The sequence below is a fragment of the Neopelma chrysocephalum genome, unplaced genomic scaffold, assembly GCF_003984885.1.
Source record: "Neopelma chrysocephalum unplaced genomic scaffold, ASM398488v2 Primary Assembly neopelma1_125, whole genome shotgun sequence".
In the NCBI taxonomy this organism is placed as follows: Eukaryota; Metazoa; Chordata; class Aves; order Passeriformes; family Pipridae; genus Neopelma; species Neopelma chrysocephalum.
The window spans coordinates 741,037-757,272 of record NW_020897787.1 but is presented as its reverse complement, the minus strand read 5'-3'; the positions used below and the strand labels follow the sequence as shown (position 1 = coordinate 757,272).

At 51.9% G+C, this 16,236-nt stretch overlaps 1 protein-coding gene and 1 long non-coding RNA gene across 2 annotated transcripts; one reads left to right on the top strand and one right to left on the bottom strand.

Annotated features, from left to right (window-relative positions):
- Positions 1–1,043: 1,043 nt before the first annotated feature.
- COG4 (component of oligomeric golgi complex 4) lies at positions 1,044–15,942 on the bottom strand. The gene is made up of 19 exons (XM_027698366.1): positions 15,796–15,942; positions 15,187–15,269; positions 14,380–14,494; positions 13,417–13,591; positions 12,613–12,806; positions 12,035–12,140; positions 10,817–10,974; positions 10,214–10,272; positions 8,647–8,780; positions 8,002–8,120; positions 7,464–7,630; positions 6,686–6,851; positions 5,137–5,199; positions 4,567–4,683; positions 2,911–3,003; positions 2,521–2,604; positions 2,088–2,189; positions 1,585–1,713; positions 1,044–1,331 (listed from the first exon to the last, which is right to left on the bottom strand). The coding sequence occupies exons 1-19, from the start codon at positions 15,940–15,942 to the stop codon at positions 1,197–1,199; spliced, it is 2,346 nt and encodes a 781-aa protein (XP_027554167.1). The 3' UTR covers positions 1,044–1,196.
- LOC113974848 lies at positions 8,776–12,036 on the top strand. Its single transcript, XR_003536658.1, has 3 exons — positions 8,776–9,582; positions 10,236–10,503; positions 11,619–12,036. It is a non-coding gene; the product is annotated as an uncharacterized LOC113974848 (long non-coding RNA).
- Positions 15,943–16,236: the final 294 nt, after the last annotated feature.

Sequence of the window (16,236 nt, the reverse complement as noted above, 5' to 3'; positions counted from 1 at the left end):
AGAATTCTCCCTGGAGGGTGGCCTTGCTGGAAGGACAGTTTGCAAGGGCCTCCAGCCTGATTTTGCGGTTTCACTCCAATTTTTACGGTTCTCCAAAGGGAAAAGACTAGCATTTCTGATGCTGCCTCTGGCAGGAACCTTCCTGCTCTTCCAGCAGCAGGGACCCATGCTGCCTGTTCAGCACACAATGCTCCTGCACCAAGGATGCACCTGGATGTGGAATCAAGACCCTCTCCTGTCCTGAGGGACTGTTTCAGCATTGATATAGTGAATAATGAAAGCAAGTTACTAATTCCTGCAGTCAGTCTGAATAAAAGAGCTTGTTCCTAGCAGGTGTTTGTGCCCCTCTGTCCCTGGCAGGGCTGCTCCCACGGGAGAGCAAGAGCCCAGCAATGTGTGGGCAAAGCTTTTCTAGGAGTGGGAATGGCAGAAACTGCATGCAGGGGCTGGTCATTGCCCTCCACAGCCCTAGGTAATGGGGACAGCACCAGGCAGGGCAGGAAGATCCTCTGGATACGCTGGTGAGGGTAGAAGAGAAGAAATGGAGCAGAGCTCTTGTCCAGCATCTCTCCAGCTCGCTCCAGGCCCATGGATGCACACACCACCCGAGACTGCAGCTCAGCCAGGTGAGGTTTATTTACAGAGTAGCTGTACAGGGCACAGCGAGCCAGCAGGGACACAGCCCTGCTTCCCACAGAGGCTTCCTAGTGATTTTTCAAGTACCTTCCCAAGGAAATCACTCCTTTTCCCTTCAGCAGAACAGTCCGTACCACCACCAGGAGAGAACCAGGGCTCAGGGTTTGTGACTCCAGTAGCTGGGGCACAGAGGGCACACGACTGCAGCAGCTGCACGGGCAGAGCTCTGCAGACCCATCTTTGAGCCACAGCAGCCCCCAAGTGTCCTGCCCTGTGGCCTCCCACAGGGAGCAGAGCGCAGGGAGTCAGGAGCCGGCACTAGCCTGTGTTCTGAGAAAGAGCCTCACACTCTTTCTCAAGATTCCTCTGCTGCCTTGTTCCTGCTCCCACAGAAGGGTGGCAGCTCTTCTTGCTGGGCCCAAGGAATGTGAGTGGAAGGGCAGACATCACCCCACCTACACCTCGTGTAGCAGCCAGCTGGGGCAGGGCCCGGGCAGGCCCCAGGGCTGCAGCTTTCCTGCCGTTCCCTCGAGCGTGGTGCTGGCACAAGCACCGACCGACTACAGGCGCAGGCGCTTGATGTCCTCGCTGCGGAAGTCGATGCGCAGAGCCAGGACCTGCCGCACCTCAGCCGGCGTCAGGCGCCAGGTCAGCGGGCCCGAGTTCGGGCCCCAGTAATCCAGGATCTCCGTCACCTGGAAAAAGAAGGGACCTGTAGGAGACGACTCAGCACAGGCCGCCCGCACAGGTGAGTTCAAACTCTGGCTACAGTCATGGGATTTCCCGCCACTAACCCCGCGGGCGAGCACCCATCAGGCACGGGGCAACTCCTCCAGCTTCACCGCACCCTGGAGGTGTGACGACACCTGGATGAGCTCAGTAAAGCCACGTGGGGTCCAGCTGGGGCTCCCACAATCCCCCAGTAAAAGCAGGCCAAGTGCAGCTCACCCTTTCCAGGTTGAGGATGGTGGCCATCTGGGAAAGGCGGGCGAACTTGTCGCGGATGGTCCAGGTGGTGACTGTGGTGAGATAGGCTATGAGAGACCTCAGCTCCTTGTCAAACTGCAGACCGCCGAGCTGCGGGCACGAGGGAGCTCTGTTACCTCTCCAAGCAGGCCCAGGGGTTGTGCCAAAGACACAAGTAAAAGTCACAGGGTAGCAGGGGGAGGTCTCTGAGCAGGAGGGTTCCAGTTAGACCATTTAATGCAGCTTAAAATGGCTTATGTTTAGACCCACCATTAAAGCCACCCCCCCTTATTGGTGCCAGCTTTTCTCAGGACTATCACATAACACACTTTCTCCCTGTGGGTGGTAATACAGGATGTCCCTGAGTTGGCCACTGGTGGTTGCAGAGCTTTTTTGAGGGTAACATTTGCCTCTGACCTGCCCCATCCCTTTACTAAGGGTTTGGAGTCAAACCAGACTACAGGGTAGAGGGGTGTTTTGCTTACCCTGCTAAAAGTGGATTTGAGCAGCACTTTCTCCAGTTCAATGGCAATGAGACTGGTCGTAAGACCAGTGAGGGTATCGTAAATCACTGGAGACAGTCCAGCCTGGAAGCAGAAACCTGTGTCACTGTTGTCAAGAAAAACTGAGCAGAGTTCCCCAAACCCCAAGCCTAGGAGAGCTTTCAAATAACAACCCATCACTTGCAGGCTTGTCAAGTGGAGAGCACCACAGAAGTGATCCAGGTACGTGGGGACTGGAAGCAGGCTTTGAGAATTGCAGGAGAAGGGGGTGATTGGACCCCTAAAAGCCCTGCAAGGCACTGGAGGACATCTCTGCCTGCCATTGCCCTGAGCAGGGAAGGAGCTGGGAGAAGATGCCACATGGAGGTCTGGCTAAAACCTGGCAGGCTGCCATCTCCCTCCCTTCCTCTCTCACCTTGAACTCTGTCATCTGCTGTTCCAGATTGACGATGAACTGCTGCACCCAGGGGTCGTTGGCCTCGTAGTCGCTGAACTCCTCCTGACAGTGAAATGCAAAGGGTTGTTTATGTGGCCTGGAGTGAACTGCAGCCAACAGCCCAGAGGACAGGAAGGGTTGCTCCTCCTGGAGCAGCACTGCACCCTTTCCGTTTTCTCAAGCTCCTCTCTAGCCAAATGTCCCTTTCCAGGCTCAGCTGCAGAGCAAGATCTGGGTATTTTACTGTTGCTCTGTGCCAAGGAAACAGCAGGTAACTGAGGAGAATGAATGCATTGCTCTGACTGTGCTGCTGAGCAGAGGATGGAGAGCGCCCAGGTGCAGCTGGAAGCAGAGAACACTGAGCCTTACCTCCTCGATGTTGTGGGAGACAGAGAGGAACAGGTTGATCCAGGGCTTCACCTGGGGCTTGATGGCTGTGCTGTTCAGCTCATTGAGACCTTCCTGAGGGGGACAGCAAGAGGAGAGGACAGTGAGGCACAAAACCTTTACAGCCAGGATGTGTTGATGCTTCCATCCTCACTGCAAGCTGGGGAAACCGACCCACAGACTTGCACAGGAATCTGAACCCAGAAGTCCCAAATCCCACACTTTTCCGGTGCTGGCAGGCTCTGAGGACACCACAAGAAGGAGAGGAAGGATGTTGGCCCAGAAGCTGCTTTTGTGCTGATTTGCAGCCTGGTCTGAAGGGCTCGTGCTTCCCCCAGCCCATCCTGTTCGGCTACAGAGGATTCCTGGCAGGAGTGAGGCACACAGGAAAGGCCACAAAACTCCAGCTTTTCCACTCAGCACCAGCCAGGTCAATGTGATTGCACTCAGCTGATGCCTCCCACCTCCAGTGCAGCTTAGCTCAGTAGGAGAAGCTAAAAGGAGGATAAAAGCTGTACCCACAGTGAGTTCCCTGCATTAATCATAATCCCAGCAACATGCCATCTCCCCTGAGCAGCGGGTTGTCAGCAAAGGCTGCTCTGTCCGTTGTGATGCTCGAGAGCTCTCAAAGGCCTCTCCTGTCAGACACCCCCCTTTGGCTCAGTAAGCTCACCCAGCATGAAACTATGCAGTTACTGATACTGCCTGGCATTTGATGGAAGTTTTTCACTGAAACTGGCATTTCTGAGCAGGCCCTGCTGGCAATTGTCCTTTTCCGAGGCAAATTCAATGTGTGTGTGATTCATACAGTGCAGGAACTTGCTGCTCAGCCTCTTGATTGCTTTGCAGCCAGTTTTAACACTGCACTAGAGCCAGTTTGGAGAGTTTTACTCTCTACTGACGAGCTCTTTGGTTTCAATACAGACCACGGGCACTAAGAGGGTTTTCTGGCAATGCTGGTCTGAAAACATCTGGCTGCCCTGAACTGCAAAGCCAAATGAAAAATAGCCTGGCCTCTCTGTGAAGTACAAAGGCAAACCTGGCTGAAAATACTCTCTTTTTGCTTGGTTTCTTTCCACAGGAGGTACTAGGTCTTCCTGTGTCTCTCCCTGCCAGAGACCACTGTGAAATTTTAGGACAAGAGGCCCCAGGATGCCACAGCAGACTGGATTTAGCCAGACTCCATGCCGAGGAGTATTTCTATTTGGGAAAGGAGGAGAAACCTGAGAAAAGAGCAGCTCTTTTCTACCAACTGCCTGTCTTCAGCGTTACTTACTGAGGCTGTGGACAACTTGACAATGTGCTGTGCCACGAGGGAGAATGGAGGAGATGGAAATGCTATTAATATTTCTTCTCCTGAAAGTGCTGAACCAACTACAGCTCCGTGCTGAGTGAAGACAAATGGAGCAACATTCCTTCTGGCTCTGCAGCTGCTCCCAGTGCTTTTCTGCAGTCGCCAGCTGGTGCAGCTGTGCAAACGGGCTGGGGCTGCTCCCACGCCTCAAAGCTGACTGCACCCCTACCCAGCACTCCTGGGGTCAGGTCCTGGGCTGACCTGACTCTCAAGCTGCTTGAGTTCTCCCTGAAGACACCAGCAGCCAGTGTTGGGGGCCAGCAGCAACTCCTCCAGGCACTCACCTGCAGCAGGTCACGGAATTTGTTGGAGACAGCAGCCATGTCCGACAGGCAGCTCTCAATCTTGGCCTGTGCCTGCTCACCCCCGAAGCCTTGGCTGAGCAGTTTGCTGCAATCACTCTGCAGGGGAGAGATCCGTGAGCAAGTTGCAAATTAATAACCTGGACAGCTTCTATCCCCTCGTGTTTCCCAGCTCTGGCTGCCCACCAGCCCGTGGGCTAGGACAGCTCCTGCCCCTGCAAAGGCACAGGCAGCTGGCTCCAGCTGGGGAGAGAGAGGGAGAGCAAGAAAGGCAGCCAGGGGCTGTCTAGCCCAGCACCAGAGAACCACAGCCTCTCCATGATGTGCATTTTATTCCTGCACCAGGTTGGTCAGGCTGGAGGAAATGGTATTTCCGGCTGCTGCCATCAGCTGGAAGTTGCTCTGCCAGCTCAGTATTGCTTTCCTAAGGCTGGAGGGCAAAGACCTCAGGAATTTGGGCATATCAAAGTCCAGATGCTTTACCTGACCCCCCCCAGGGAGGATATTACAAATTTGATTTAGGAAAAAACCAGCGAAGAACACAGACCGCACCTCCAACGTCTTCTTTAGGGTCATGATGTTTTCACTGCAGACTTCCACGTTGTTTAAGGTCACCTGGGGAAAAAATCAAAACAAACCCAAGTAGAATTCATTGGAACTTCTCAGCACCTCAGCCTCAAATCCATATGTTTACTCCATGCCCTGCCAACAGTACAGGCTGAAATGTAAATATTTAAGGGACAGAGTTGCTACTGTGAGATCTGAGCACTGCAGATTCACCGAGCTGCATGAAGCCAAGCTGCAGAACCTGCAGCTAGCACAGAGTTTTGATACAGTTTATGCCTTTTTCTCATCATTCTGTCCATGATGCTGCAGTGAAGCCTGACTAGTGGGTGACTGGTGGAAGCCATGGTGTACCCTCAGCATAATGTAAGTGTCACGAAGAACAGAGCCAGAGTGGCTGAGGGCAATGGTTTATACGCTGTGTCTGGAGCAGGAGGGGAGGCAGGAAAGCACAGGTAACTATGCAGGAATCAGCAGCCCTCCTGCCAGATGAGTGTCTGTTCTCTCCTGAACAGACTGTTCTCTACCTGCTGAAGCTGAACTAAACGTCAGTATAAGGCTGGGCTTTGTGCAGACAGGGAAATGAGGCAAGGTGAGAGATGAATGAGGAAATTCAGTGGGAGAACTGACATTCTAAGCCCTTTGCTTCAAGAAATGCAGACACCTGTAACCAAGAATTCAATGAAATGGAAGAGTTCAGTCCCTCCTGCTCCCTTTGTTGCCTTCTCTCTTCGTACACTGAAAGTTCCAAGGAACCTCTTCAGTGCTGGCTGTTCACAGCAACTTACAGAGAGGGAGATGAGTCAAGGTGAGCCAGTCCCTCTCCAGATCTCTCAGTCCCTGCCCACAGGTCTGCTCAAACCTTGAGAGGGCAGAGCCAGAGATGTTCTCCCAGTGAGGTCTTTTCCACAAGGCAAGGCCTGTACAGCATCCCACCATGGGGAATGGTGTGTTGTGCTGCAGAAGACAGGAGTGATGGCCCTTCAGATGCTCTCTGAGGGGTCTCTAATGCTCCCTGCCATGTTCTGGCCTGCTCAAGCACACAGGGAGCTGCAGTACTGCTGTTAGAAGGCAACAGGAGGATCTTGCAGGCCCAGCAGAGCAAACAACCCTGCTCTAATGGAAACTCTCCAACATGCTAAGTGAAAATGCAGGAGCCCTGAGCTTGGGCCAGGAAACTTTTTTATCTGGAGGAAGGTGTGGATGAGATGCTCCCCCACCACCTTTGTGCAAAGCCTGTGAAGAACAGGATTGATGGACACCTCTAAAGAGCTCAGACTCTTCCCCAGCCCAGAAGGAAGCATCACTGCAGACACACTCATGGGATCACACTTGCACAGACTTGGTGTGGAAGCCCTACAAACATGAGGTGAGGTAGAAGCATCTACCAACATCCAAAGTCAGGCCACCCACCACACCTGAACAGGTTTTTGGATTCTCTGGACACCATAGTCACACCAATGCTGTTCCCAAGAGCTCCCCATTGCCTTTGCCCCCACCCCAACTCCTTCCACACCAGAACAGCCACCAAACCCACCAGAAAGGACTGCTTGGCCTCGTCGGTGCTTTCAATGCCTTTGGTGTCGAACTTGCCCTGCTGGAGGCTGCTGTGCATGATGTTCACAGCACTGGTCACCCCCCTCTGGAAGTCCTGGAAGGTCGTGGCTGGAAAGCCCTGCTTCAGCTTGTTGTACAGAACCTCCCTATGGGCAAGCAGAACATACCAGGGCTTAGAGCAGGTGACAACAGAACTGTGCTCTGTGACAGGGGACGGCGTCCTGCCTGAGCTGGGACCTGGACAAGGTAAGTGGAACTTCGCAGGGACAAAAGAGGGCTGGCAAATATCTCCTGACAGCATCTAAAGGCTGAAAGAAAAACATAACCACCCAAATAGCCTGCCTGCAGATGCTCGCTGTCTTCAGTCAGTTCCCCACTCCCATGTTGGGATGAGAAACAGCAGGACAATTTCTGCAGGCTCACCCAAAGTTCGAGTCACTAAGGAACCCAGGGAACAACTAGGGGTGGTCATGTACCATCAAGCAGAGTAGCACCCCAGTGCTATGTGGTGACTTGGTCTCCTATGGATTTTGGGCCATGAGATTCCTTTTCCTGTTTGTCCTACAGGTGATCACCACTACTGTGAGAAAAGATGCCCAGCTCCAGCTTCCCACAGCCCACCAGCCACTGCTTCCTGCAAGCATGACAAATCAGAGGTTCAAAGGCGAAGAACACAAGGAAGACCACCTGACAGCAAACACTGTTTGAAGAATGTGAGGTGCAGGCACGTTACAACAAACCTGGTGTATTTGCATTACCTGAAGTCAGACTCCAGCTCAGTGGTGGAGTGGTTGATCATGGCACAGAGACAGTCTATGCTGGAGCTGGACAGAGCACGCCCAATGCACTTCTTCACTATATAAAACACGTCATCCACCATGCTGGAGGTGAGCTGGCCCTTCTCGTAGCTGTCCATGGCAACAGCCTGCAAGGAAAGCTGTCTCAGAGCCCCGAGCTCACTGAGTGATGGTGCCCTCTCAGAGCAGTGCTGTGAGACCAAACTTTGTCAGCCCCCTTCACCCTGAGTGCAACTGTACCCTGTGTGGGCTGGCACTCAGCCTAGTTTTCAGGAGCCCACAGCCTTGGAAGATCTATCTCAGGAAGATACCCACGGGTATGTCTGGACCCAAAGTTCAGAACCAACCGCTTGCTTCTCAAGGCCAAGGGAAAACAAAAGGCCTTCCCAACAACTGCAGACCTGCCATGGACTCGCATCCCTCTGGGATGCTCAGCAGAGGACTGGGGAGCACACACAGAGAACCATCTGAGAGTTTCTCAGCACAGTCAGAGCCCTACCTTGTTGACAGTCTCCCTCATGAAGTATTCCTCCATGGTGATGTAGTAGCCAATGAGCTCTTGCATGGTGCAGCTCAGCAGGCAGTTGTTGAGGAGCTTGTCCAGATATTTTTGATGCTCTACAGAAGAGAGAACCATCAGCAGGGACCAAATGGCAGAAAGCAGTTCCACCAAGTCCCCTTGCTACCTCTCTGAGGGGCACCCAAGGGACACACACCTGCCAAGCCCAACCTGGAAGAAATCACAGGCCTCAACTGTGGAGCTGAAATTGCTGAGCTGAATTTTGCAGGTGATAAAAGTGATTTCCAGAGCTCCACAGAGTACCAAAACCCCGAGCCTGTTTTCCCTGTGGCCTCCACCTTTAGGATTTGTGCCTGCAGTGACCAAATGTCCCTCCCTCTCTTTGGGGACCTTGTTTGTTATACTCTACAGTCATTCCTAGTGCTGGTTTCTCCGTTAGAGGGAACAACCAGTGCTGAAAACAGGTTTGGGGAGGCCAGGCTGCACAGTCCTCTTCCACAGCATGCTCCCAAAGCATCTTTGCAGATCCTGTGTCACTCTGCTCTGCCACTGCCTCAGAGATATCTCCCACTTCTGGCTCCAATGAACAGAGAGTCTGCAAGTCCTGGTGTTTCAAGGTGTTACCTTGCTTTACCTCCTCTGAGGCCATGGCATCTCCCACCTCAAAATCAGCTACTATTCGTCTCTTGATGAACCTCAAGTAGAGCTCACTGCGGGCGTTCATCAGGGTGACTTCTGTTAAAATGGGGTCAAGCTCCCTGGAAGGAACAGAGCAAGAATGGAGGTAGCAAGACTACAAAAGGAGAGGCACTAATTTAATTCAGTTAGGTAGTGTGTTTTCTGTTCTCTTTCTGCAAGATCAACACTGCCCCTTTCCATCTGTGCCCTTGAGTGGCAGAGTTCAGCAGAATAATTGTGCAAAGAACACACATACAATCAAAATGTCCTCAAAAAAATCATTTCCAAGGAGGGATCTCTACAATACTGCTTTCTTCTTTGCTCCAAGAGTTAGCAACACTCCCCCTCTTTTTTCCTAATAGCTGTGAGGACATCCACATTAAAATCACAGTGGTAAGGACTGCAAGATTCTAAGCAACCTGCTACAACTTCAAAATGAGCCCTGCTTTGAGTGGGAGGTTGGACTAGAGACCTTCCTCAGTCCTTTCCTACCTCAGTTTTGCTATAATTCTGTGAGCCCCAAGTGGCCAGTGTTAGAAATGCTTGGTCCCTGCCATCTCCTCATGAGTGCTTTTGTGCACAGATCCATGTGTTTCTCTGAAAATGATGAAGAATCTGATTAAGCTCAACAGCTCAGGAAATGTGAGACCAAAAAAGCACGTGGCAGTGTGCAGAATCCTGTGGTCACATCAGACATGACCATGAAAAAAAAGAAAGACTGTCACATCAGCAGCTTTTTCATCAGTGTGCACAAAAGAATTTTACAAATCCTGCTCAAAGCCTCACAACCCAACTGTGGGACAAGGAAACATTATCTTTATTTTAGAGATGAAAAGGCAAAAGGTCAGAAAACCCAGGATGCCTGGTTACTCAGAGCAAACAGTGAGTACATCTTTATATTACTGCTGAAACAATTAGTTATGCAGGTCCACAGAAAGATCTTGCTTGAGGAACCTGTCTTCTTTCAAGGCATGTTTATAAGTCAGGCAGTGCCAGAAGGCCTGGATGCACTTTCAAATGGCCTTCCTTAAGGGTTATGTAAATATTTAAGATAAGAAAAGTAGGGAAATTGAAAGCACTGTGGTTCATCAGCAAGAAACTGATGTTTCAGAGCTGCTGCAGCAGCAGTACAGATTAAATAAGACCCAGATTTATTCCTGATTCTGTCACAAATTATCTGCCCAGGGAGCTGCTCCATTTTGTGGGTTTCAGGGACTGTACTCTGGCCATCAAAGAGCAGTGGGAACAGGCAACCAAAGTCTCAGTCCTTCATGTGCAGTGATACTGCCAGCCCTCCAGCAGTGCTCAGGCTTAAAAGTAATGACTAAGCAAAATAAAGCCCCAAGACAGAAGCTGCCTTTATGAAAGGGCAGAGAAGGGCACCTAACAATTGGATTTTATGTGTTAGTAGCCACAAAACCTCTGGAAGACCAGGAGTTATCTAAATGCTAAGTAGTGTTAATAACAGCTCAAGAGTGAAAGGTTAGAGCGCATCAAGACTTCTTCTTTGTACCTTGGTTCAATCTTCTCTGCAGAAGAACTTCTCATCATGCTATTCTGGACTTGCTGGAACTGCAATCACAAAAAAATAAGGGAGAGTCATCAGTCTTTGCTGATGACTTGGAGTTACCAGCTGCTTTTCGTGCTGTAGCCCAAGGAAGTGCTTACTCACTGGGGGTGATAGGAATGCTTTGCAGGAAGCACTGCCAGAGAAGGGAACTGCATCAGTTCACCTCCTCCTCCAAGGAAGAGCTCGTCCTGCCAGGGAGGACAGTGGGAGGGCACTCCAGCAGAGGCACCAAGGTACGTGACCATGAGGCAGTTACAGCAGGAACAAGACAGAGGGGGAAGGTGTGCTGAAAGCACCCTACAGACCTGCACAGCAAAGAATCTCTGTGCCCAGGCTGCATTTACCACACTCCCAATGAGTCTTTCTCTGCAGCAGAAGGAACAGCTACAGGCTGAACCCCTTTAACCATCATCATAAATATGGAGTAAAGCAAGGGTTTTTTTAATACACAAAGTCAAACTTTGCTGCCTCTGTGACAGTGGGAGCCCCACGGAGCTGGATAGAGGCTGCAGTTGGCTGCACCAGGCAGTGTCACGCTGCTCTTACCTGCCTGTGATAGTCCCTCTCCTTCATGAACTTGTCCACCACCTTCTCCACTTGCCGGTCACATTCCACTTGCAGGTGCTTGATGAGGGTGTAGAGCCTCCCTGGCCCATAGTAGGTCTCCACGATGGGCTGATGGGTCTCCACAATGCGAGCAATTCCTGTGGGGAGAGGGGAAGCAAAAGAGACTCTACCAGGAGTTCCCAGAGCACAGCAGAGCTACACAGGTCCACAGACCGGACCATCCTCTTCACTGTTTACTGCAATCACTGCAGTGCAAGTCTCCTGGAATAGAAGCCATCTCTCTCTCCCTAAAGAGAGCTCCTGCTATGCCATGTGTGCCAGCTGCCCTCCCAGAAAACAAGGTACAAACCACACAGGCTAAACCTGACAGGGGCACGACTGCCACCCAAATGCAGTGTGAGCTCTCAGCACCCCCTAAGTTACAGGAGAGCAGTGCTGGGAAAGATCAGCCTAGGGATGGCTCTTGGGCACACAGAGAGCAAGCATTAGTAAAGGCAAGAACTCCCTGGAGGAAAAGATCATCTCCAAGGAGGTCTCTCTACAATATTGCTTTCTTCTCACAAACTCTCTACTCCAAGACTTAGCAACACTCCCCCTCTTTTAATGCTACTGCCAAGAAAGCTCTAAGGGTGCCAGGCTGGGAGAGTGACTTGGCAGTGGTGCAGCGTGGAATCAGAGCAGACTTCATAGAGAAGATGGTTAATCGTCACAGAATCCCAATTACTGTCTCTGGCTACATTCCCACAGAGCATTCATATTCCCTTCTCTCCCTGCTTTCAAGCTCCCATGCTGCTTCTTGAAGAGCCAGGCCTGGAGGCACCAACAGCTGCTCAGCCTTAAGGGATCTGATTTGTTTGTCTGGAGAGCTGGGAATCTGAAGAAACCTGCAGGGAATACCCATACATTTTGAGGATGCAGAGAACGGGAAGAGTCTGATTCCTGGAGGAACCCAACAAATCCTTTGCAAATCCACTTCGTGCCTGCACAAGCTGTAGTTAGGAAAACTTGCTTATTGTGATGCCCTCTCCTGGCTGGAATAAATTCTGTTGGTGGTGTCCTTATCCCTTGAGTGTGACACTTCTGTAGCTCAACGGGGAACGAGGCATTTTGTGAGCCAAAATTAAAAACATTTAAATTCATGGACAATCTCATCAGGGACTATTTTTAATCCATCAGGAAAGAGGGAAGGAAGATTACCTTCAAAGAGGAGTGTCAGGGTGTCTGCAAAGATGACAGCAGCTCGACGGTCACTCATGTCTGTCCCCATCACCAGCTGCAGGTTCTCTTCTGCTTTGTTGGCCACCTGCATGACAACAGGACCAGTCAGCTGAACATCCAAAGGTGTTCTTCATCCCACAGGGTGGTCCCCTGTCCTTGTCCTATAGAGCTTTCGCTGGCCTCCCCATTGCAAGAGCTATGGCTGCTGTTCCTCCTTTGAACAGGGATCCTTTCCTCTTTTGTGGAAAACTCGAGGATCGAGGAAAGACAGAAACTTGTTCTTCTCTTTCCAGGCTCATTGTATGAGCTTTAAGCAAGTGCAGAGAGCAAGACACAGAAGGAGAAGCTGGACAGCCTCCAGGATCTGTACTCAGACACCAGAAAGCCCGTCCCAGGACACAAACTGCAGGGAGAGAGATGAACTGAGGCCAGTGCTGGTTTCTAAGATTAATAAACCCCAGCCAAAACCTCTTTCCACAACATCCATTGACAGAGACTGAGTTTTGCTTTCCCCTGGGTGACCAGAGAGGCCACAGTAGTTTCACAGAGCCTGTTACCTGCTTGCAGAGGTACTCGGAGAACTTGCTCAGCCCCTCTTCGTGTAAGCCCAGCAGGGGAAAGATCTTGAAGAACCTTTCCACCTGGGGCAGGTCTCCCTGCTTCATGGCTGTGTCGAATTTCTCTGTGACAATTGTCCTCAGGCGCTGCTCTGCCTCCTGCAGGAGCTTCAGGTTGGCATCAATTATGCCTCCTGGACAAAAGGACAGAAAAGAAAGGGAAAAGCGACAGCACAATGTCAGTGCTGCGTCAAGGGCTACTTTTTTCCCCAGGAGAGAGACCAACACTGTGCAGCCCTAGGTTGAGAAGGCAGAAGACACACTGGAATTTCTCTATAGGCAAAGAAAGACAGGTAGGTGTGTGATGTACACACAGCTAATGTTGTGGTTTTCCATGGAAGATGAGAACACATCCGCCAGGATGTTTCTTCTAAGGATCTGGCAAATTACTCCTTGACTTCCAGTTGCTCTGCTTGGTAGCCCAAAGTAACACTGCAACAGTTCTCCCTGACAGAGCCTTCTCCCTCACTTCTTCTGACCTGAACATTTTGTCCTTTGCTTAGTTAGCACCTGAAATACTATTAAAGCTGGGTGCCAGGAACTCCTCTTTCAATTAATGTTAATTCCAGCTTAATAACACTTCACCTCAAAGTCAGTCTATAACATACAAAGAACTTTGGCCAGAACTAGATCTTCTGCTTTGTCTATTGGGCTGAGGCTCTCTGCCATGGGAAATGATGCACTCTCTAGTTGTGTGCTACTGGAAGGGTGACTTATCAGCTTCTCCACACGAGCAGAGCTCACCTTCCTTGCCCTGACGACTGAGCTCAATCACTGACTTGTCCAGAGACAGATAGCGATGGATATGAGCTGCTGCTTGTTCATAGTCTTCATTCCTCAGGGCTGTTTGAACTCCATCCATGCAGAACTTCAGGTCAAGGATGTCATCAGCTCTCTGAATGGCCTGGTAGAGGCGGTTCTGCAAGAAAGGCACCCAGTAAAGCTTCCTGCAGCAGGACGGAGCAGGGAGAGGGAAGTGTGAGGAGAAGACAGTGTGGGGGGAAAAAAGGAAGAGATTGAAGCAATACTTCTCTACACAATAAACAACTATGTAAGCAGAAACCCCACACTACTTTAAAAGTCATAAAATCAACAGCTCTGCAAGAGGAACAGCATTTGTCAAAACTGAGGCTGAGCTCAGCTACGCTATAACAGGCAGAGACCAGAGAGACAACCACAGGTTGACTGATTTGATTTGTGCAGCAGTGCTGAGTGCTGGGATCGACACCTCTCAGCCTGTCTCTGGATGAGAACAGCCCAGATTCTGACCAGGTTGGGTGACAATGACCATCTCCACCATCCTCAGTGCTTGACAAGGGTGTCAGTGAAGGCCACCCTCACCTTACCCAGGATATTGAACCAGGAGCTGCATGGACAGAAGGGGATGCTGGGCAGCATCCCTGGAAGTGTTCCAGGCCAGGTTGGATGGGGCTCTGAGCAACCTGGTCTAGTGAAAGGTGTTGCTGCCATGGCAGGGGTGGTTGGAACATGACGGGCTTTAAGGTCCCTTCCAACCCAAACCATTCTGGGATTCTATGATATTTACTCTTACACCATAAAATATCCAGGAGCCCGGAAAGATCCTGCTAAAATAAAGAACAAAGCAGTTTCCTGCCCAGTAGAGAAAAGAGCACATCTCTGTTGTGCTGTGAGCACACAGAACAGGGTTTGGTGGTGCCCAGTCCCAAATCCCCTCCACCCAGTTACCTTGGCAAGGTCGAGCTGTCGGACTTTGCTGCTGACATTCTCAGCCAGGTTACAGGTGAAGGTGATCATTCCTGCCAACTGCTGGGCATCCCCCTCGATCAGCTGCAGGTTAGGGCTGGGAACACAAGGGAACTGAACGTGAGGTGCAGGCACTGAGCAGTCGGACGGTGTGCGACAGCGGGACGGTTATTCCTCCAGACCCCACTGCTCCTGGCACAACACTCCCTCCCATTCCACGCCTTTCCCCCAGGGGCAAAGCAGCAGAATGGAACAGACTGATTGCTCTGGAAGGGGCTGCACAGACTGACTGTGTCTTGCTACCAGACAGGGCATGGATGAGCCACTGGGGCTTTATGGCACTCGCCGCCTCTGAAGGGAAAGATGAAGGCTGTAAAATTGTGCTCTGAGCTTCTACCAGGCACGAGGCCACTGAGGATGACTTTCCACATGGATGACTTTCCAAACTGCCTGCACAAGCTCACCACAAAGAGGCAGTAATACTTCATCACCTGACACAAGACATCTGATCCAAGCATTGATGCTGAAACCTGGCAACCTCTGAGGTGAGACTTTCAAAACCCACCCAGCCTACACCAAAACGGGTCAGTCTGTGTGAGAGCACAGCAGTCCCCTCTGTCAGTGCTACCGAGAAGACCGGGGCCCTGGGGATGAGGATTCAGCTGCTGTTCCCTGCCACAAACTGATTTAAAGCCTGATGTTTCCTGAGAATGTTCCCCTACAACACTGAAAGGAATGTTCAGGTCGTGCAGTGAGGAGAAGGAAGGGGAGAGAGTGGGGAGCACTAACCCCATGCGCTGAAGAGCAACCATCTTGTTCCCTATAGTGCTTTGCTGCTCCAGAAGGGCATCCAGCTCTTCCTGCACAACTTTCTGGAAGAAAAAGGACAAAGAAATCCTTGTGTGACTTCCGCTCTGCCCAGGTCAGCAATTTATCACAGACCCTATGTCCAAGTCAAGGATGCGGAGTTAGCAAGGCATTAGTGCTTCCCAGAATTCATGTGACAAATAAATCCTTCCTGATCTCTTATTTTAATCCCGTAAATCTTTATATTTTTGCCATTTAAAACATCGGTTATGGGAACCTCATCACACAACTTTTAAGCCAGATAACCCATAAACTCCTCCCCTGGCCGAGTTTTCAATGCACGAGGCCCCGGAATCTCCAGGCTGCTCGCGATCCAGGGACACCAGACCCGCGGAGGCGACACCGTCCGCCCACCGGGCCCCGGGGACGGCCGAGTGCGTGTTAAACACCTCTGGAAAGGATCCAGACAACTAAGAGAGCCGTGACAACTAAGGGAGCCACTCGCTCTCCCTGTCACCGTGGCGACGGGACGGAGCGGGCTGCAGCAGCGAACACCTCCGCGGAGCCCCCGCCGATTGCCGCCTCACACACCTCCTCTTCACACAGCCGGCTGTAGGCGGCCTCCAGGTCCGCCAGCTCGGTCAGCGACTGGATGCGTTCCATGGAGAGCGCGGAGGCGGCGGGGCCGCCGCTCTCCCCCCGCGGCGCCTTCGCGCCCGGCGCCGTGGCCGCCGCCATCTTGGGACTCAGTGACGCGGCCGGCACCGCAGCCAGGCCCCCCCGGGGCTGACCTCAGCGGTGCCTGAGCGCTGGCAGCCGCACGGCTCCGCCCGGCAGCGCTGGGGGTGACGCTCCCCTGGTGTTTGTTCTGCGCCTCAAGGCGGCTGAGGTTTGGTTTTTTTGTAGGGGATGTTGGTACGGGGATCGGCTGCCATCGCACCGTAAATCATTCAGGCGCCGCCACGGGCAGCCTCTCCCTCCTCCACGGACAGGATGTGGGGCGCGCGCGCCGGGAGCGCGGAAAGCCCCGCG